General features: G+C 33.4%; 1 protein-coding gene across 1 annotated transcript; it reads right to left on the bottom strand.

Moving 5' to 3' along the window:
• Positions 1-6,357: 6,357 nt before the first annotated feature.
• On the bottom strand, positions 6,358-21,877 carry LOC128995773 (uncharacterized). The gene is made up of 5 exons (XM_054420790.1): positions 21,796-21,877; positions 12,183-12,317; positions 10,230-10,360; positions 7,943-7,994; positions 6,358-6,815 (listed from the first exon to the last, which is right to left on the bottom strand). The coding sequence occupies exons 1-5, from the start codon at positions 21,875-21,877 to the stop codon at positions 6,358-6,360; spliced, it is 858 nt and encodes a 285-aa protein (XP_054276765.1).
• Between the last annotated feature and the right edge of the window lie 878 nt (positions 21,878-22,755).

The following is a 22,755-nucleotide window of genomic DNA, read 5'->3' as shown; positions in this document are numbered from 1 at the left end:
TGGCAAACCCAATCAGCCATTGCTTTTAATTAAAATCTAGCTTCAAACAAATGCAGTCATACTCTATATAATCGTGCAGTACTTTGCTATCTCAAATTCAGTTCTAGCTCTCTATCAATATATTTTGTTTTAATGAGAAAATGTGATTGAATTTATTTGAATTTGTTTCCATTAAATGACAGTGGTCGGGTATAAGAAGGGGAAAAGAACGAACCCGTAAGAATAATTAGGCTACCTTGCAGGTCCATCAACTAAATGCAGACTAGTTTCTTTGCAATTTCAACAGCGTCAAAACTTGCAACGAAACGTTTAAATTTCTGTTGGAAAGGTTTATCAATTATTTACGATGGGGACTCCACTATGTGCGTATTTTAACCCACATATGATATGTGATATATGATATGAGTGAAGGATGAGTGTAGGATGAGTGGATGTGTGGATCTTGTAGTCTTGATAGTGACTAAGGCCGACATGTTCCTTAGACACAGCTGTTAATTAATAGCCCATACAGCTAATGGCAACTAAGATACCTACAGTTTATTGTGGAATCCGAACCACATTTTTGGCTTGTAATTAGCGAATTCGTCTAATTATCAGGATAGTACTGCGGATAGTCATAGTACTCACTAGTGCGGACGTTAATCCACACAAGGTAGCATCGCATCCACAGTGCATCCATATTATTATGGATTATAACAGTATTATCCACAGGTGGAGGTAAAATTTTTCCATAAAATGAGTCAGCCAATAACAAACACTGATAAATTTTATTGTCAGCATTTGTTTAAGAACCTATATCACTGACTCACCAAAAAATAAACGTTCAACATTCAACAACGTACTGAATATTCTCCGATTCTGACAGTTTAAGCATATCAAGATAATCCCCTATTACGATGGTCATGTGTCATGTCTGGCGCATATCTGGGTTTAAACAGTTTGACAGTTGTGACGTCATACGGATTAATCCTTCACTTAACATAGACCATCAGCTGTGTGTTTCCAGGAGCAGTTTTGTCTGGTTACGTCATGTATTGCTATGGTTTATAATTATTTCATGGTTTTACGTATATTTGTTTAGTAAGGATCTATAGATATCTTTACATTTTTGAATAGTTTATTTTGTGTTTGAAAAGGTTTTGAGGAGAATTTTAATTCAAGATAGATCATCTGTACGTGTCCTAGGTCTTAGACATTGTACTGTAGTTAGTCTATTGTTGTTTTAGTGAAAATTATTTGGATTTCACTCTTTGTATTTATGTGAACAAAGGTAAACAAAAGCACTTGTGTTTTACTAAGAGTTAAAAATTAATTTATCATGTCTCTGCAGTAAAAACTACTATTTTCATCTGATAAACAGTTTTTTTTGTAGTTTTACAGAAGAACTTAGTATTAATGAAAGTAGTACCCTTAGATAAAACATACTCCCTTAGTAGATTTCTCATCCTAATGGAACAGCTGGAGACAATGTTATTGTTAGTTCTGTACGGTTTTCTGCAGATGTCGTGTTTTGTTTAAAATTTGTTTCCCGTTATTACAGCCATTTAAAACCTCGTTTAACCAAATAATACGATCTAATCATAAACAATAACTTGTCCCCTAGTTATATAACCAAACCGTAAAGCACAAATCAAGAAATTAACCCTAAAATAATAGAAACAAAGTTTCGTCAACACTAGCGCCCATGTGTCACGTACATGAACTAGACACGAAAAACGTGCTTCAAAATTTACAATGGGATGAGAGGTCTACTTGTGTTGGTTAGTCTATGGTAGTATCGTACTGATTCTAATTTTGTTTTGATTCTACCATCTTGCCATATTGTATGTTAACAACAGTGTAGATATTTAGATGATTTAAGTGTAAAAATATATATTAGTTGTATAAATTTTAATATGTGTTGGTGAAATAGTACGTATTGCACCTAAGTTAACAGTAAAAGTCCCTACATAAAAGCAAAAAGGAGGTTTAGTTTTTTGAATTTCATTTTCCATAACAAGGACCAAAAGTGTTGGTCCAAACCTCGTTCATTTTGCAACCTCAAAACTATCTTTTGCTATAAACCTTTTTCTACGACCAATTTAACTCGAGTTAAACTTAAGCTATTTAAAAAAGAGTCACTTTAGGCCCTAGTTATAAAATATATTATTCATATATATAGAATAATCATCTATTTGTACATAACCTCTTGTAGAAGTAACCTCATAAATCATAAGAGAATCTACATTGCAAATGTTCCGGTATACGCAGAGATGGCTTAAAACGTTTCTAATCTCCTTATTTGAACCCCCGGCAACACCTTAATCTGTAAGAAACAAAATTGTCAAACGGAGTTGTAATCTGGAAAATAAAATGGCGTTAGACATTTAGTTTATGTTCGGATCATAAATAAATATGGTGGAATTAACTGATATGGAGGAGATTTTGCGTTATACGTGTAACATTTTATGTTTGATACAACATTTGTTAATATCACTAGATATTTTGTTCACTAACCGAGATAATATTAATGCAATCATGAATTAGGCCTATGTTCCTTTAAGAAGTAAACAACTTATTTTATACGACACAGAGAAGAACACCCCTTCTAATCAATGTAGATTGGAGTTTCTGTTATTTACTAAGAATAAGTTGTTTGAAGGTACACAATTAGTTTTTAGGCAAAATAAAAATAATGCCGTCATCTTAATTTTAATTTTTTTTTTTTTCTAACTGTTAATCTTTTTTGAGGTCTTAGATTTAATTTGAAAGAACGTGTATTTTTTAATCAGAGGTACAATAAAAATGTTTTGGTAGTTAGAACTATAAAGTAAATATTTATATTACACATTTTAACAGTGTTCGCTTGCATATTGTGCATTGTGGTTTAAACGGGAATATTAAACCTATTAGTTAGGGTGGTTGTATTTTATTACAAAATACAAAAACAAGGGATTCATGCTGTAAGTTAGCAATGAAAATTGATGATTTTTTTGTGGAAACTCAGCAAAAGTTTATGTGCTATCATTCCATTCATTATCAAACCATGCCTTTATGGGTTGCCTGAACCCTTGTTTGTTAAGGGCCCAAATATCAAGATCAATAATAAATATTATTGATTGAATAAAAGGATGTTCTTAAAACTAGGCTAATATAATCCTTTTATTTATTTTTTATCTCAATAATACATATTCTATAAAAATAAAGTGATTTGCAAATTTAACTTAATGTAAACTTAATGTTTAAGAACAATAGGTAAAATAAAAGTGACATATTGTAACAAAATATAATTTATTAACCGATCAAACACTTAAAACTACATAACAATTTTGAATTTAAACATAATAATAGTAGATAGAAAGAGTATTGAAAGACTTGAGTAGTTGTTTGAGACCAGTCCAGTATTGTTATCACCACCATCCTGAAACATGTGATTAATGATTAGAAAAACTGCATTTCATAAAATAAATTTGAAAGGAGAACATTGTTAACTTAAATGGCTATAACTTAAGTAGGGTTATAAACATATGTTTCTAATGAAAAATAATTGTGTTTTCCTTCAAGCTTTGTAGATTCTATCATTATGGTTTTCATTTACAAATTCGTAAATATTTATAATTTACTATGTAGCTTTAAAAGTGTGTATAATCAAATCTTTTTATTTAAATGAAAAATCATTAGTTAAGTATGGGAAATCGTTTGAATACAACCAAGATACACAGATATGATTGACCCAATATGATGAGCTCGTCCAATATTAGATTTTATTGTGTGCATTATGTGAAATGTGTTAAAAATTGTATTCCTTTTATACTAATATAATGTTAATACAGTATTTATATTTCAAGATTAGTATAAATTTATTGTCGATGAATTAATGCATTGCAAAAAGCTGTATTGTTAGTAATTGGAATATTTACAACACGGTATTTTAAGCATACAAATCAAACGAAATTGGGTCCCGTCAAATAAATAGATTTGAGAAGATATAGAGTAACAATAGTATACATACACCCACGTACAAAAAATTCATTAAAAATAATACGATTTTTTAAATTGTTAAATCAGCTCCATTAAGAGTTTTCTACGAATTTTCACTGCTTTTTAGTATTTATTTGGCAGAATTTTTTTTTGAATAACCTTTCCCATCACTATTCCAAAGTAAAGACTTTTAAGTCAATTTAACCTATCGAAATGCAAACAGAACGATAAATAATGATGGCAAGATTTACCAGGCATAGAGAAAAAATGTGGGCTACGAAAATTAGATATTTTTTGTAAAGTGAATACTATCGCCATAAAATATTTTGGCGATACAAATGTCTCATGTAATAAGATATTTAGAAATAATATTACTATAAACATTTATTTTTTTATAGGAATTTAAAGCTCAATCTCGTTCTACTAAAACCTTTTAACACGACCTTTAAACAACAAATTACAACCCTTATCCCATCGGGCGCATTAAGGCTCTCAGCGAGAAAATTACAACGAGAGTAATGGATTTTAGTTTCAGTGTCCACTTGTCCACCTTTACTATGGGAACTATGTTTACTTCTTTATTTTCAGCTTTACCAAGATTTAATTTACAATATGTTTGAAACATTTTGTTCATCCAAAGCTTCTCCGTTAGAAAAGTATAACCTGGAAGTCAAACCCTAAGTCAAAACACTAAGTTTGTTTTTAATATTTCATCTCCACGTATACAGGTACCCCTAACCTCCCATTAAATAATCACAAACATGACCAATAAGGGTATGATTTGAATCAATTCAATTAAATTATGTTTTAAGTAATAAATAACCCGTTTTAATTTTTTTTTTATGGGGAACGGTCTCGGATTATTTTAATTAAAACAATAGTAGTTTATAATAAACAAACGGCTTGTTGTTAATTCAGTGTGTCAAAATAGTAGCTATTGAACAAATTGTTTTCCTTCCCACAGAGCATAAAATATATTACCCTTCAGCTGATTAATTTGCTTATGCAGTTAAAATAAAATTTTATTGATAATCATTAGTTCAATTTAATAAAAATTGAAGATATTCATGTTCAGATATTTTTATTATTATTACAAGGCAAATGGTAACAGTTCCCAATAATTTTCTCTTAAATGCATTTGTGACCTATGTAATGCCTTAAAAGAAAAATAGACATGGAACAAGACTATACAAACTAATTAAATAATCACCATAAATCCTAAATTGACACCATGACTGGTTTTACATCTTTCAATTAAGAAAATAAACCCATAAACCCATAAACCACCAAACTGACCACTTCTCGACAATAAAACTTCGTTTGAGAACTGTTGCGTTTAGTTTGGAAAGCAACTAGTTTCATAACAACTACGTATTTTGTTATTGGTAATTTTTTCCACGAATAGTTTCGCTAGTGAAAGTGTAGACACAATAGACAACATTGTCTGCCATAACAGCTGTAATATGGTGTGACTAAAGTGTGTTTTTTGCTAGTCTGGACATTGGGGCATGGTTGGCTAGTGTTATATAGTCGGGCATTCACTTAAAATCTGGTCCATGTAATCAGTAACAAGATGCGTCATTAATAAAAACTCATGAAAATAGTTGATATTTGACTGAATGAAAAGTAAAGTTTTAGAATGAATACGAATTACTAATTTAGCAATTATTACTGTTATTTATCAAATTTTTAAGACAGGTTTTTCACATAACCTATTGCAGACTGAACATTATTTTTTAATATTGTTTTTGCAGCTTATGATTCCACGTTTGGCTGAATGTAACACAATTTTTTTGCTCTTGGGTAGCACGTTGTACATTTTGAGTCTTAATTATGAAGAGTTACCTTTTTCCCTCGGCCTGTAAATGAAATATTGAAAAGTGAAGCCTTCATTTTTATGTCCTACACTGTCTCATTTCGGATACTGTTTGAATATTAAATTTTAAGTAGGGTACTAAGGAAAACTTATTATTTGCTTACTACTATTTAAACTAAAATAAACAGCGAGCGTTTAGTGAATTAACACACGCATTTCTTTATGAAATGCAACACTTTTAGAACTATAATACTTAACCATTTGGGGAATATTTTTTTTAATTTTTGATGCAGCTCCTGAATTACGTTGAATGACATAAATTGGTTGACATATCTGCATCAGCATAAACAAACTGTTACTCTTTATGCTGTAACTATCTTCAATATTCTGGACGAAGCAATTATGTCATTCTCCAACGTCTAAAGATGGCTTTTCGAAAAGTTAAAAATAGTTCAACACAATAGAGAACAGTTGTATCGAGCAAAATTATTTTTCAAGTGTTAACATTGAAGATTATATTATAAATGCAAGTCGAAACAAAACTAAATAAACTGAAATCAATTACTGAATGTACTTTTTATTCACTTACCCTTGCCACCGCCTCCGCCGCCACCTCCTTTGCCGCCTCCACCGTAGCCGCCCCCGCCATGTCCACCACCTCCGTAGCCACCGCCTCCAAAGTGTCCACCACCACCGTATCCACCGCCTCCGTGTCCACCTCCACCGCCGCTCCCATGTCCACCCCCGCCTCCTCCTAACGTGATGATCTTGATGATCGTTGGTCCACCCCCGTATCCACCACCTCCGTGTCCGCCCCCACCCCCACCGCCATGTCCGCCGCCGCCACCCCCATATCCACCGCCTCCGTGTCCACCACCGCCACCTCCATGACCACCCCCTCCGTATCCGCCGCCCCCATGTCCACCGCCTCCATATCCGCCCCCTCCGTGTCCGCCGCCGCCCCCACCTCCGTGTCCACCCCCACCATAACCACCTCCACCGCCGCCATGTCCTCCTCCACCCCCACCGTAAATCCAACCTGGAACAAAATCTAGGATTAGTTCATGTCTTCAAAAACTTTGTTATAATTAGATTCTCTACGGGAGTATTATTTGATAATGATTGTTAGTGTTTTGTAGATTCGTGATCTTTGAAAAACGGTCGTGTGAAAAAAAGCAAAACACTTCAATTCACAGACATTTTGGACTAAGTGCAGAGTATCATCTTCAGACTGACTTGACGTCTGCTCATTTGTCGCAGAGAATTGTCTGGGTAGCCAAGTGGTTTTAGTGCTCCTGTTCAAATCTGAAAATCGCTGGTTCGACTACAAACAAGCGAGATCGTAACCAGACCCCAGCTGCTATTTGTTATTCGGAATCAATGATGAAATCTAAAGAAAGGTCGACGTTAGATAGTAATAAAACCAGGGTTTCAAAACGTAAAAAATGCCACTGGCATAGAAACACATCAATATAAATACTCTGTATTGAAGGCAAAACGTTGGTGAGAAGAAGTATTTTTCGTGTTTGACAAGGTAGTTCCCGAACACGACGGATCTCCAATATGACCGTGAGAGCCTATCCAGGAAGTTGATTGTTGATTATTAATGTTGTGTCCTATGCCAAAAGTCAGATTGAAAGTTGACTTTCTTAGCATTCACAGTAGAGTTATAAGCTTTTTAAGCAAAACTACCAATGCTTTTTTCAAAGTTATCATGTCTTTGAACTTCTCCAGGAATTACGTGTAAAGATGAACAAGTTAGGAACCTCAAAAGTAATTTTTGCTAAGGCTTGTAAATAGCCATAGGGAGGAGGAGATGAGACTATTGATCATATGATGAAAAACTGTGCCATTTCCATATTTTAACAGCTATTAAAATAATTTTCGACCTTTAAATTAAAAATTTTGGAAATTGTCCAAAAAAGTTTTCTTCCAAATTGCGCTCCAATGCCAAATAAATAATCTTGATAAAGTGGTTTTAGAAAATCTGCCAAACTATCGAGTTTTGAAATCCACGCAACAAAAATCTTTGATAAAACCTCTATGGTGGTCTTGGTCTCAAAGAGGGCGCACTCTTGATCTAACCAATCTGATTATAAAGAGTAACACTTAAACAAAGTTTAACTAAACAATTTAATAATAATGTTATATTTTTATTATACTCACCAGCGTTAATTTCCGTTGCTGCCACCAGCAGCACCACAGTGAGGCAAGCAAACTGTAAAAAACAACAAATCTCAGGACATTAATTTACTTTGGATACTTTAAGTAAAAATCCCACTTTGGTGTAAACTCTAAAACCTTTCTTATATAAGTTCATGTACGTTTACATTTATGGGGGTCAAAATCGGCCAAACATCTTGCTACGATAGTTTGCTATTTGAATTAATGAAATATGTAACAATAAATGAATAGTAAAATAGTATATTTCGTACCTAGGGCCGAAAATGAGGTTTTGCCGGCTCGAGATAGTTTTTAAATCGATCGAGAGCTGCAAAACCATTTCGGTCCGTGGTACGAACACTATTTTTCACCACACTATACCCTACTACCACTATTCACCACTATAATAATGCACACTGATAGTCAACACAACTACAACTTTAAGGTTATGTGAAGAAATAATTTGATGAATCAGCAAAAATAAAAATAAATAGTTGCTAGGCAACGGTGACAATAACACAATTCTATTGCAATGCTATGGATTTTGATTGTGTATTTAAAATGCATGTTTTAAGTAAGTAAGCGGACAGCTGATTTTGCGGCCCCGGGCTGTAAAAACCTGCTCGGTCCCCAAATTACGATGACAGCTGACATGGACAGCAAAACGTAACTTTCAGCCACCAATTAACGTATGTAATACAGCCAAAAACATCATAGTGTGGTGAAAATGTTCTTTACAATTAACAAAGGTGAGATACTCCATGTATCAGCTGATCTATAATGACGACAATGCTTGGGGGTGTGTTTAATAGTACTGCAGTATTAGCAGGGTTTACAGCGGTGCATACGATAGCTTGAGGGGATGTGTTTAGGATGCAATAATGCTAACTGTGTCTGGAATGGATCCTCCACTACAACACAATCTGTAGTGTAATGTGTAGTGATTCAATGAAGTTTGCTAGGAATCAGAGAGGAATCATGAAACAAAATTCCTGCTGGAATGAGTGTAAGAATTAAAGGGTTAAGCGTTAAAATTTACCCTTTATAGTTTTTTTGGTTGTGTTTAGTTTTTAATGTATTTTTGCCTTGATTAATTTAAGTGGTAGTTATTATGGGTCATAGCCTGTTAAGGTGCTATTCTACAAAACCGGTCACTACGCGTTCGTTTAAAGTAACATAACTTATTTGACTTTATTTGAATTTAAAGGACCAACGTATTTACCCTTTATGATTGTTTGGTTGTGTTTAGTTTAATGAGTTTTTAGTTTGACTAATTTAAGTGGTAGTTATTATAGGTCATGATTAGCCTGTTAAGTTGCTATTCTACAAAACCAGTCCCTTCGAAGTGAGGTTAACAGCCACGACGCGTTCGTTTAAAGTAACAAAACTTACTTTTCAAAGTAACTTTAAGTATTTTAGTAGAAACTTGTTTTAAACGGGCTTCTACTGGCTACAATTCAACTAAACATGATTTCCAAAATAAAATATAATACTTTTTTATGCCAATCGTATGACTCTAAAGATGTAATTAAACGTTTTCAAGGATAACCTACTTAACTGCTAGACCCGTTCCGAAAAATATAGTTTACCGAGTTAGTTTATCCAGTTGTCGTTTAAAATACTCAAAACTAAATTGATTCCTTTATAACCTTTACAAGATAAAAAACAGGATGAGAAAAATAAACTTTTGCACTAAACGTAAATATAAAATGTCCATAGATAGGTGACACTATTCAATAAAAGTAACACTTTTTAGATTTCCTTCACCTTGTTCATAGGTTTTACAATTAATTTGGATCTATTTACCTTTATTACACGTTTTAGTCTGGATGAAAATTATCACGATTATCACTCATATCGCGATAGTTCCACCCAAATTAAACGTGTAACGATGTATCCGATTATTTATATCCATTACAATATAAATTAAAATGTTTTTAATTTTTCGTGAATTAAATTTTCTAACTGGTCATATCGTATAGTAAATGTCGGAAAATATGCAAATCCCACTTCATAAAACCGAAAAAAAATATTATTATGTTATAAATTCACATAAATCATTCACGAAAATTATTATACGTTCTCTAAAAGTTTCCTAGGGCGTTACTACGGTTCACAAGCTAATCAAAGTAGCGCAGGATAGCTACGCATGGACAAATATTTTTAAATAGTTTAAAGATATTCTTTTTACTACAGTACTCTAAAACATTATGGTGCAACAAAATCCACTATAGGTACTCACAGTATCCTATACTATCCACAGCATTATCCAAAATATCCTAAACCCTACCTTCATAGTTCCACAGGTGGAGCCCTCCTGTCTGTCCTGTGTATCCAGAGTTGGGCTTATATCAGGGAAACTCCTGCAGGAGTTGTGTGGGGGGAAGGGGGGGGGGCAACGGAAGCACCCATAGACGTGGTCTGTCTAGAGCTTGGACAATGGTACATTCAAACTAGGGAGGTCTTTCTTAAACGGTAGAGCAAACTATTTTGACCATCTTTACATAAAGGAATGGAACAAGTTGTCTGCTTGTTTTCAAATGTAGGGTGGACATTCGGATATTGGAGTTGGTTTTATTTAAAATAAAATGGAATGCCTTCTCTTAGAGTTAAAGGTGCTATTATTAGGGCTTATGATAATGTATGCTATAAGTCTATTGACATAATCGTGTTGTATATGTGATCTAGAACTCGGCAGATACACATATGTTCAATATAAACAAAATCACAAAACTAAATATATTTGTATTAATCTAATCATAGTTGTATTTTTCTTATGACATAACAGCTAAACTTACGATCTACCAGAAGAAATTACGTCTTAAAAATCCGAATGAAGTGTGACGTTTTTTAGGCATAGACCTTTTTTTCTCTGGAATGCATGTTCCACATTAGTATTTTTTAAAGTGTCACCGTTTGATAACAGTTGAGTCCCATAAATCAGAGAACAAAAATTAATTGAACCCCCTACATTTAATGTGCAAACTCGTAAAGTTTTATATACTCAATAAGCATAAGCCCGTTATTATATTTAATTGATTAATCCTCTCTTTATGTGTTTTCTCATAGATCATGTGAAACCTCCAGTTTAAAGAAACAAGTAATCATTTAAATGAAAATACAGTAACTTAAAATATATTTTTTTTATCGGCAAACCCCCAAAAATAATCTCATCATAAGATAACTGTTTTTGAAGTGAAACGGTCTTACAAAATTGTTCTACTTTTGGATTTCATAAACAATTGGTGGATAATTTTTTATGCTATGTAGACAATAGCCTAGAACTGCAAAATAAAGCTCTCCGAATTTAGGATAAGGACATTTTTATGCTTCCGATTATTGCAGGTTTATCAGGCCATGACGAAGAATTCCTCTTTCATCAATCAAGAGGTTAAATGCAGATTAATTGCATCTGATTACCTAGTGATTAGTCATTAATCAATTAATTCAAAGGAAAATTACTTTCTCAAAACTCCTGAGTGACCATTCACTTTTAGTGTTTAAATTAGTGGCAATCGTATAAAACTTTCTCATTTGCGAAAAGTTGAAATTTTCGCAATTATTTAATGCAGAAAATACATTCATGCAAAACCAACAAGGCTCACAAAAAATCAATAATCGAACCAGACATGGATTTTTCTCTAGGCTTTGCATCAGATGTTATTATACAGTTTAATATTGTTTGGTGAATATCTCATTTACAGTGGTAGGCTAGCTATGAAACGTGTAAATAAATATATCTGCAAAAATATGATAACATTTCAGGAGTTTTATGTTCAGTATGACATAGTTTTATGGGTTTTGAAATCAAACCCTATTCGTAAAAAAGAGGCTAAAACGATCAATTCGTTTATCTCGACCTGTTTGAAAAATTTTACTAAACTAGAGTTAAAATAGAGAAAATACAAACTTAGTAATGAACAATATTTATAACATACCACACAATAAGCATGTTCAAATCAACAAGTAAGTGATCTTTATAAAACATATTTAACTACTTCCTGATGATAGAAAAGAGTTTAAAGTGATTTAAATTTAATTCGAAGCATTCTTACAGTACAGGAACTGAGGATGATATAATTTTAACTCTTCTTGGTCATAACATTTTTAATTCTTTTAGGAACATATGTGTTGGATTAAATAACAAGTTTGTTGAAACCATCTACATGTAATAAATTCATCCATACACAACTCATCCCTCATATCAACCAACTATCAGATTTTTCTAAAAATTTTCACGAACCAAAGTCAACAAGGGTCAACGTTCCCGTATAACTTGCTATTGACATTCGCTCTAGGAACCACGGCGTCTGGGTCGCGACGTTTCGCAAACGTCCTCCTGTCGTCTGCAGGGACACTCGCAACCCCGTGTCATTCACTGGACACACACAATAGTTGTTTTACATGCTGATTTCCTTGGTTTGGCGCATTTCGTTGCTTGTACAAAAATAATGAGGACAGTGATATTATGGTACTTTGGTATTATAACTATACCGACCACGTCGATATTGACTTCCAAATAAGATTTTAATTAGTTTAAATAACAAAATCTTCCTAACATGACCTAAAACATAGTTCACCTTTAGGTTAGGTTAGGTTAGGTTCGGTTCGTTAGTTAGGTTAGGTTAGGTTAGGTTAGGCTAGGTTAGGTTAGGCTAGGTTAGGTTAGGTTAGGTTAGGTAAGGTAAGGTTAGGCTAGGTTAGGTTAGGTTAGGCTAGGTTAGGTTAGGTTAGGTTAGGTTAGGTTAGGTTAGGCTAGGTTAGGTTAGGTTAGGTTAGGCTAGGTTAGGTTAGGTTAGGTTAGGCTAGGTTAGGTTAGGTTAGGTTATAATAATTAGGTGTGGTCGGTATACGTAAGTAACATTATTTCTAATACAAATATGCATTAGATAAATAGGGTTTAGTGACCTTCTGACCTAGAGTTCAAATTCCAATTCATTTAGTTTGCTGGGTGAAATTGTTGTCATCAGGCGGTAAGGAGTACATCTTTTTGTACCTATGTAGAAAGCACTAGAAAATGTACGCTGTGCAGAGTTATGTAATGAAGATATTTCTACGAAAACCCAATAAGCAATGCAATGTTTCATGAAGTTCTAGCTTAGGTTAAATATGGAATTTTTAACCGAAAAAAACGAAAATAAATATAAATTAACGAAACAGTTTTGAGATGTGAACGACATTGAGTCATATGGACCATTTTTTATCCATTGATGTCAGAACCAGTAGCATACACTTTTCTAGAAACAGACAATAACATACTGTATGTAAAAAAAAAATGATTAAACTTTGTACATTTATTAGCCATATTATTTAGGCACATTATTGCAATAGTTAAAATGCACATTGTTCAAATATATTGTATATCATAATCTTAATGTCATAACTCAATTCATTGGTTGCTGCATTAGTTTCACGGTTTCACTGTCTAATACAAATACACACGTGAAATCTGTACATTTTAATCGTATATGTTAGAAAAGTAACCAAATAACAATGTATGGGTCTGTAGCCCTGTATTGCCTAGGACCAGAGGCAGGTTTATCACAGCTGTATTGATCTGGACTACAATGTGGCTGTATTGGTCTAATTATCTGTCAAATGCAGTCCAGGTATTGCACAGTTACATTCACTGCTTTGTTGCAACTCGTTATAATCAACAGCTTGACAAGTCATAGCCTCAATCACATTTATTAATTAGCACGTGGTTTTGTTGTCATGAAAGCTGTTTAGCATTTCAACTTTTTAATCTAAATTTGTGATTTAGTCACTAATGTTTTTGTTGAGTTGTATGACAGTAGTTGATATAGTGATCCCCTAGCAATCGAGAGGTTAAATTTAATAAAAAGTTCGTATAGTTAAGTTTATCATGATAGCAAACAAATGAGGTAACATAAACGTTTATATTGTATAGTTATTTTAAGGAGATAAGCTTAAAAAGACGTACATTTGTATTCGTCTATCTCTTTTGATGAGTTTCATAAACTAGACTGAACTAGACAGGCCTAACCTACACGCAACACTGTAAAAGAGTGGCGGTCGTTCCTCTACTTGAAAATGAAAACACCTATAACAGCAAAGCAATATAACATCCAATATGTATATCAATTGAAATATTTAATCGATACTCATATCGAACTAATATTGCATCCGATAATATCCTAGGTTCTCTGCGGAACTGTAACCTTCAGATGCAGTTTTCAGCTTACGTTATCAGCCCACAGCCGGGGCTGCATGTCAGTTCCCGTGTAACCCGTTTACATCCGTTTAACACGATATGTTTCACGCTTTCAGACACACATGACGAGGCCACTGTGTGCAATGGTTTTCCTGACACTCAACACAACATCGTTGCAGGACAATACAGAATAGTAGAACTTCAATAACAGTTCCTTAAAACAGTCCTTTTAACAGTTCCTGGATTTCCAACTAGATTTCGTTACTCAATAGATTTCGATAATCAAGGCTGTACAAATTGATAACCAGGCTTTACATTACATTAAATATATAATTGCTGTCGTGTACTCGATCGTTCTTAAAACTATTTGTCCTAATATCATATTATTTTTGGGGTTATTGGTTAGGGTGGTAGGGGTTATAGAATGGAATTTTGGCATAAAAACATGGTAGAGGATCAAAGATTTTTTAATAAATAATATAATACTTTAATACTTTTATTCTGAAATGAGGACTATACGAATGCAGGTATTTTAAACCAAGTATGAATGGAAATGAGTGTAGGATGAGTGGCACGATCTTGTACTGTTAGTGACTAAGGCCGATAATTTCATTGGACAAGGCCGTTAGTTAATAGCCCATACAACCAATCGCAACTAAGGGACCTACAGTTTATAGTGGAATCCGAACCACATTTTTGGCTTGTAATTAGTGAATTGGTCTAATTGTCAGGACAGTACTGTGGATGGTCATAGTACTCACCAGGGAGTATCGCATCCACAGTGTATGCCTATAAATATCCACAATTCGTGACCTCCAAGTAGCTGGATTACAAGACGACACCACCGTCCAAGTCGTTTTGACACAAACTCAAAAGATTCTCTTGCTAGAATAGTGTAAAAGAATTAGGGACAATGTGGACATAGTTTCGAACAATTCAAAAGTTTGTGTAGCATTTCATAGAACTCTACCGGGAAATACATAATGGATTCAGCAAATGATACTGTAAAGTAGATTTTACTTTGTAAGTTTAACTTTAATATATTTAAAACATGAAATTATTTGCGTTGTCCTATTATTTTCATCCAAAGCTTTAACTACTTTCCTCTCTGCATCAACACTTCTTCTCAAAACAATCTTCTAACATACAATCTTTTTGAGTCTCCTTTAAAATCTTACACGGAAAACGACCACCCAATAAACACACATTACAGCACGAGGAAGAACGAAATTTACAAAGAAAACAGGAACCAGCACAGATCCCTGGGGGACGCCACTTAGTTGCACAACCGTTGTTACCGATAGCACCATTCACTGGAGATGGCTCTTGCAATGGCCTGCAGTGGTTAACGTAATTTTACTGCCCACTGTTGCTGCTTTTTGTTTTATTATTCTCAACCTCAATGACTTTCTGTCACGGTTAGCTGGTTGGATTTTGAAATTCTGCAATTTGTGTTTCAGGGGCACGAAATGGCTCTGTTCGAAAAGTATTGCAATCAAGTGTATTTTGATATTGATTTATTGATCTCATTCAGTGATCTTAAAGAGAGGGTTACACTTTTGATTCTGATATACTTACGTAAATTACATTTATTTCACCGTATTGGATCATGAACGTTGAAGCTCTCCTTTCTGTCTAAGAATAAGTTAAACTTGGGGTATTCCAAAGTCCGTGCAGTACTGAAGCAGTATTGAATCACGACATGCAAGTACTGAAGCAGTTTTATTTAAGTACCTAGTTCAATCTTTGTTATTCTTTATTTTAACTGGTGTAATTTTTCCGTCACCACTCTATTGGACAATTCCTCAGACTTTACAATTCAGGCTGAACATTTACTTACGGTTTCTCTAAGAAAACCTTACTAACAAAATTATTTCAAATTCAAGCTACTATAAAATATTTATCATAGCTTCATTCAAACTTCATACAATATTATGAGGATGTTTTTAATTATAAATATTAATATATTTCACAGGTTTAAACCTGTTATGGCTTTTCTTATAGATGATCATAATACATTAAAATCCCTTTTGTAAAAGAAAGTTTTCCCATAAAAAAACTATTCATGTAGAAAAAAATCTCCTTCCGATTGGTATTCTGATCAAATACTCAGAAAAAATTTCAAAAGAGATTTCGATGCAACTCTACCAAATTCAAAGTTTAGCAACCAAAGTCTGTTTACCAATGTTAATTGATGGCTGACTAGTTTGCTTGCTAGCTTTGTTCCAGTTTAATTAAAATCGGGAAACGGTAAACTTTGTTTGAAGTTCTTTCTCTGAGTGGGACAGTCAAATGATTATGGATTCGTTTAATTGACTACCTGAATCGGAGCGAATTAATTTACACTTCATTGACAGTTTTTTCACAGTCAATTTGTGAAGAAAGTCTGATATACGTAATAATCACGGTTCTGTATTTGCATCCAGATCTGACATCAAATATGTAGCAGTTGCAAACATAAAATAACAAAAATACGCCTGTTGAAGCGAACCTGCATTGTAAGCAGCTGCTGTGTAAATTGTTCATCCAAAATGCATGTGATAACAGTACTTGTCTTCGTGTTCTGTGTGGTAAATATAAATACACGTAAAGAAATTAGGTTTGCTACCACGAGAAATGCAGGATTAGCTGTTGTTTTGTCAAATTTTGTAAAGCCTAACATTGAATAACAATTTTTTATGTGAAATTAAGATACCTTTGTTATCCGTATTTCATAGACATATATGCTTACCATTCACCTTACCTTGATACCTTTAAAATCAATCTTTAGTTTATGGACATAGCCCATGAACTAAAATCAACATCATCTAGTTTATTCCTCTTAAAGATAAAGTGATTGACAATGATGACAAATTCTGCTGGGTAGATGAGTGGTTATAGTGCTCGACTAACATCAAAATGTTGCTAGTTCGAATCGTCACTAGCTTTTTGATAATTCTAAACTGGACCCAGCTGTCCATGATGATGGCTTCAAATAAATGACTGATGAAACAGCTGATCGTCAGTAACATAGATAATCTCACATCATTCTACACTCATCCTTCACTCAAATTTTGGTTATAATACGCCCCTAGGGGGCATTCCGATTTATTTTAATTGATAATTATATATTATAATAATATGTTATGGTAACTGTTGGAAAATATGTAACGTGTAATTTGTTCACAAAACAATTTCCTGCCTTTAATAAACTACTAGCGTACATGTTGCTCGAATTCGAGCAATTGCAATGTATTACAGGAGTTATTTCAAAACGAATAACAGTCATATTTAGGCTACAATGAGTTTAAAAGAGTCAACTCAAAGATTACCGGTGTGTAACTCAGACCATGTTTATCTTCGTTATTGATAAACCTAAAGCATTCCGGCCGGTTTTCTCCTTCTCTAAATGCCTCGCTGTACAGGCAACACAGGTCATTGATAGAGGGCCAACCGGCCAATTGTGGACGAAAAGTCGTTTTGGGGTAGTGTTAGGGCGTATTTGTAACCTAATAGTTGAGATTGTCCAGAGTCAGGTGCTGACTGTGATGAGTTAAGGCGGGGACACACTTGTCATAAGTTGAGTTAAGCCTAATACGCGCCACTGTTTATGTTTTGTTTTCGTCACGTCGGAGGCATTTAAAAGAAAAAACAACAAATAAACAAATTATAGGTACACAAAACAACGATAAATGCATAAATTTAAGTTAGAATCATGCTAACACGATCCGTCATAGCGGAACAAAACGATAAATACACAAATTGAAGATACAACATACTAACACGATCCGTCATAGCGACACAAAACAACTATAAATACACAAATTTAAGATAAAACCATACTAACACGATCCGTCTTGGGGGTTATGTTTACACAAACTCAAATAGTAAACAAATTTACTCAATGCGTTTCATTGAATTGAAAAATAAATAACAGCAATTAAATTATACAGCTGATCAAAATGTAAACAATTATGTTCTTCATAAGGATAACATGGGAACTTTCAAAGCCACTGGGGCAGAACCCAAGGGACTTTTTCAAAAATGTAAGGCCAGTTTGCAAATCTACGCGACACGCTCTTTCCAATGAGACGTCAATGGATAAAATCGGTTAAGAAATGGCGGAGGAGTTCAACCGACAAAGTTTCATGTAGCGTATTAATTATATAGATTCTGCACCACTTTTTGACTGATACACATTTACATTTCAATATATGTGAAACAAAAAGGACTCTTGCAAATACGAGATGTATAGCAGGGAATAAAAGGACCAGAAATAAGTAGAAAGCCTAATTAAACAAGAGAGTGCTTTAGAGAATGTGCGCGTACTCGCTACTACTGTTCTGTAGTACCGCGTTTTAATGAGCGCTGGCAGGCGAGACTGGCAATGAATGACGGGGATGCCAACCTCATCGTTTTGAAAATCCCTGGTTATTCCCGATGAAATATTTCCATTTGTCCCTGATTAAACTAATTTATTTTGTCCTAGGACGCTAGGGTCTAGTCCAAGATCGTTTTTCACTTCAGGATAGGCCTAGGGTTTGTCTCATGATCACTTCACTCAGTGGATCAAATCCACTTTAATCAAATCCATTTGTGATTGGCAGGATTTGAACCCGGGACTTCAGGGCCTAATGTCTCGTGCTAAATCTACACCAGCTTGCTTCTCAATTAATCCTTATTTAGAAGAATAAGGAAAGTATTAACTGATGATTATTGCCTTTTTACTAAGTAGCCTAAGACCAAACTTAAATATAACCATCTATATTTGTCCTCATTTGAATCATCTGAATACAAATATTAAATAGACTAGCATATGTCCATCTTATGTACATAAAAGTCAACAGGAAAATCTAAAACTGGTTACGCATTCAGACAGGTGTATTATTTTGATATCATGAAATAGGCCTGCATAAAAAATCATTTAAAATTTGCTTACAATATATAGCCATAAACAAGCTAACAAGCATCAGTTTAGTTTACCTTTATCTATATATTAATAGGCAAGCATGTTTCTTTAAAACCTTTTTTCTCAGCTCGTGTGCATCGCAGGGAAAATCTACGCATACTGTTGGAAAGATATTTTCCTGTAGATGTGCAGAATGCCTTTAAAAATAAAAATAGGCTAACAAATAAGCACAAAAAATGAATTTGAAAACTTCAAAAAATTAACATGGACCATATGGGTTGCCATGATGGTGACGAAATAACAACAAAATGTAACAGAAAATCTAAACAAATGTAAGAAATTCCAATCACATGTTTTATTTACAGTGTGGGGAGAAAATAGAGAAGTCTGTACATTAATTTTTTTTGGTCGAGTTTCGACCACAGGACGACCACTAGTAAGAATAACAAGACAATGATTTAAATGTACAGATGATTTAAATATTTCTTCTTAACTTATCAAACTAACAACTACAACAACTGTTCTGATCAACAACTACAACAAGTTTTCAACATACAAAATTATTTATTTCTTAAAGTTGTACACGTAATTATTAATGATTAATTATAAAAGGATTAATAATTAATTGTTGGGTATTAATTTGTAAAACAATACTCTGAAAATAATCTTAAAACACCATAACACCCTTTCCTATGACCGATCTTGCTGGTTCGCGAACTCATTTAGGTTTATTCAGCTTCACACTCATACAAAATTTCATCAAAATTATACCAAAATTACTTGAGTTATCTTGATTGCATGCGCTTTAAATGCATACAAATTTCAACGAATGGCATTTTTGACCTCAGGGGACGTCAAAACCAAAAAGTAAATCGGTCCCGGGTCTAGGTCTTACCGTGCACATACGGATATAAGGTATTCCCTTTATGACTAATTCGTTAAAATTCAAAAGAACATACTACATGTATTTCTCAGTTGGTATGTTGTATATTTGAAGTGTATATACTGTAAGGTGAGAGGGAGGGGGGAAGCTCTATGGTTATGCCTTGGGGTTGTTTGTAGTGGAATGACAGATGATGATGTAGCGTTGTTTGGTTATTGTTTGTAAACAAAACCTGGCCCTAGAATAACCTGGCAAAGAGCAAAGAGGTGCAGAGCAGAACAGTTCAATCATGTTGTGATGGGGTATAGTTTTATAAGAAATTTATAAGTAAAAACTTAATATTTAAATAGTTAAAAGATTAAAACTTAAGTGAAATTTATAAATTGTTTTCAACAGTTGAAATTATTTTAATACTAGTTTAAAAAGGATCTGTTTGAGAATTATTTACCGAAGAATATTTTATTTTATAGAAGTTTTCAAAAAATACCATTTACATCATTAAGCTCCACGTGTATAGTTAAAGCCTACAGCAATTTGATTACACTAAATTACTATAAATTTGTTAGTTTAGGTTTTAATGTTAAAATTCATTACTAGTGTTTGTTCACTGTATTCCATATTATAAGAATGGGTTTATGTAGGTATGCATCAGATTTTGACAACATGTAGACATTGTTTACTCCTAATTAATTTTTATTCAATAAAGTTAATCAATTTTATACTTATTTACATTTAGTTCCAAATAACACTGTGTGTTCCTCAAGGAATATTTCTTTGTGGATTTTTAAACATGAAGTAGCACCCTTTATTTAAATGTATATGCAAATTAATAGTTTTGATCGCTTAAAGAAGGATTTGCAAAGTACTTTGAATTTCACACAAGTAAAATTATTAACACCTAACAGGTATGAAGTTTTGTATTGTCACATTGTGCTGGATGGGTCATACGTTTTCTATTGCTGTTTATTTTGTTTTAAGTTCATTTTTGGCGATTTTGAGTTTACGTTAGACAAGACATTATTTTAGACTTTTCCATCATGATTATTAAAATACCCCCGTCACAGCAAACCTGCATACTAAGCGAATTTCCATTTACCCGGCTTGATTTCTACTAAAATATTCCCTATAAATTTTCAGATTTGTTTCCTATTTAAATAACATTAATTTTAGTGAGTACTGTAGTTAGGTTTGCTGCTACGGGGAAGATGTTGAGGTGTGTTTTATCAATTGAAATATTGATAGCTTAGTATGAAATAAACCAAATTGCCAAATTTGATTAAAATATATCCATAAACAATCAAACTAGAACAGTTTATTTATTCTCCATAAGAATAACATGGGAGTTTTAAATTTAACATTTTTTAATTTTTCTCCGTAGTCAATAAACATTCAAAAACACTTCAATATACTAAATTATTTGTTTTTTTAAGCTCTTCAAAATGGTCTAGAGAGAAATTTAGAAATTTAAAGTTTTTAGGGTAAAAAATGAGAAAAACCCATTTTTTACCCCGTAAAACCCCCCATAAACCCCTGATCCCATGGTCCGATTATGCTGGTTCGCGAACTCGTTCGAATAAATGTAGGTTTACACGTTTGTACCAAATTTCATCAAAATCAGATCAATTTTGCTCGAGTTATCGCGCTAACGGACACACACACACACACACACACACACACACACACACATATATATATATAAATATATATATAAATATATATATTTAAATAATATATATATATTTATATATATATTTAAATAATATGTATATATATATATATATTGAATGGATAGTTTTTTTGGCCTCTGGGGACCTCAAAACGAAAAAGTAAATCGGTCCCGGGTCTAGGTCTTACCATGAGACCTACGGTAGTAGCTTATTTCCTATATGGGAAATTCGCTAAAAACAAACCTTGTCCCGCTTTAAAAACTAACCAATCACATCCTTGTCGTCTCCATCCTTTCTCATCTGAGGACGGAATCAGTTTCCACATCCCGAAACGTCGTTAAAATTTAGTTTTTTACTAATTGTGATGGAAAATGGCGAAATAATGTATTACCATTGTTAGACAACGAACTATTTATGATAAAAAAAAAACAAGTAGAATAACCTTACATCCATTTCCACACAGAAACCAATCTAAAATAATTTAAATTAATTAATTTTTAAAATCTGTGTAATGTACTCTGAGGTTATTCTCTAAGGTTTTTTTTTATATAACTACATTTCACCGTCGTGGCTTAAGGTCAGAGTGTCTTCCACGGTTGTACTCGCTCTTGTACGTCCTAATTAGGCTGAAGTGAGAGAAACAAAAACGGACATTGAGAGACAGTGTTGCCAACATAGAGTGAATGAATACCCTACACTTCCCCGGACCTCATCAGTGGTACCACTCTTTCTTGACTTTATTTCTTACGAGGTGCTTCCTTCGTAGAAGAAAATTTAATGAAATGTCTTCGTATAGAAATATTTTATTCGGTAATATCTTTCCTCTAGCGGTATATAGAAATTCACAATAACATTTTTTATAGGTTTAAATATCGAACACAATTAAATATACAGTAACAAGATAACCTATTTCTCTGTATTACCACTTGTAATTCTATATTTTGTGTTGTAATTACAAAACGTCTCAAGACGAGTGAATTACTATTGCCTCGAATGTATTGTGTATTGTGTATTATTGTATAGGCCTACAATATTGATTACACAAATACTGTATCCCTACGGAATATTAATTTGTAATAGCAGTGAATAGGCCTATGCATTAAACCATGTATTCTCAAGGTACACCTCGATAAATTGTATTTATCCATCTGAAATCTTAATCGTCCGGAAACTCATCGTTTTGGGTAACATCAAATAGAAAAC

The sequence above is a fragment of the Macrosteles quadrilineatus genome, unplaced genomic scaffold (genome assembly GCF_028750875.1).
Source record: "Macrosteles quadrilineatus isolate MER2022 unplaced genomic scaffold, UCM_ALF_1.0 Scaffold_5__1_contigs__length_97177068, whole genome shotgun sequence".
Classification (NCBI taxonomy): Eukaryota; Metazoa; Arthropoda; class Insecta; order Hemiptera; family Cicadellidae; genus Macrosteles; species Macrosteles quadrilineatus.
This window is presented reverse-complemented; position numbering and strand designations above follow the sequence as displayed.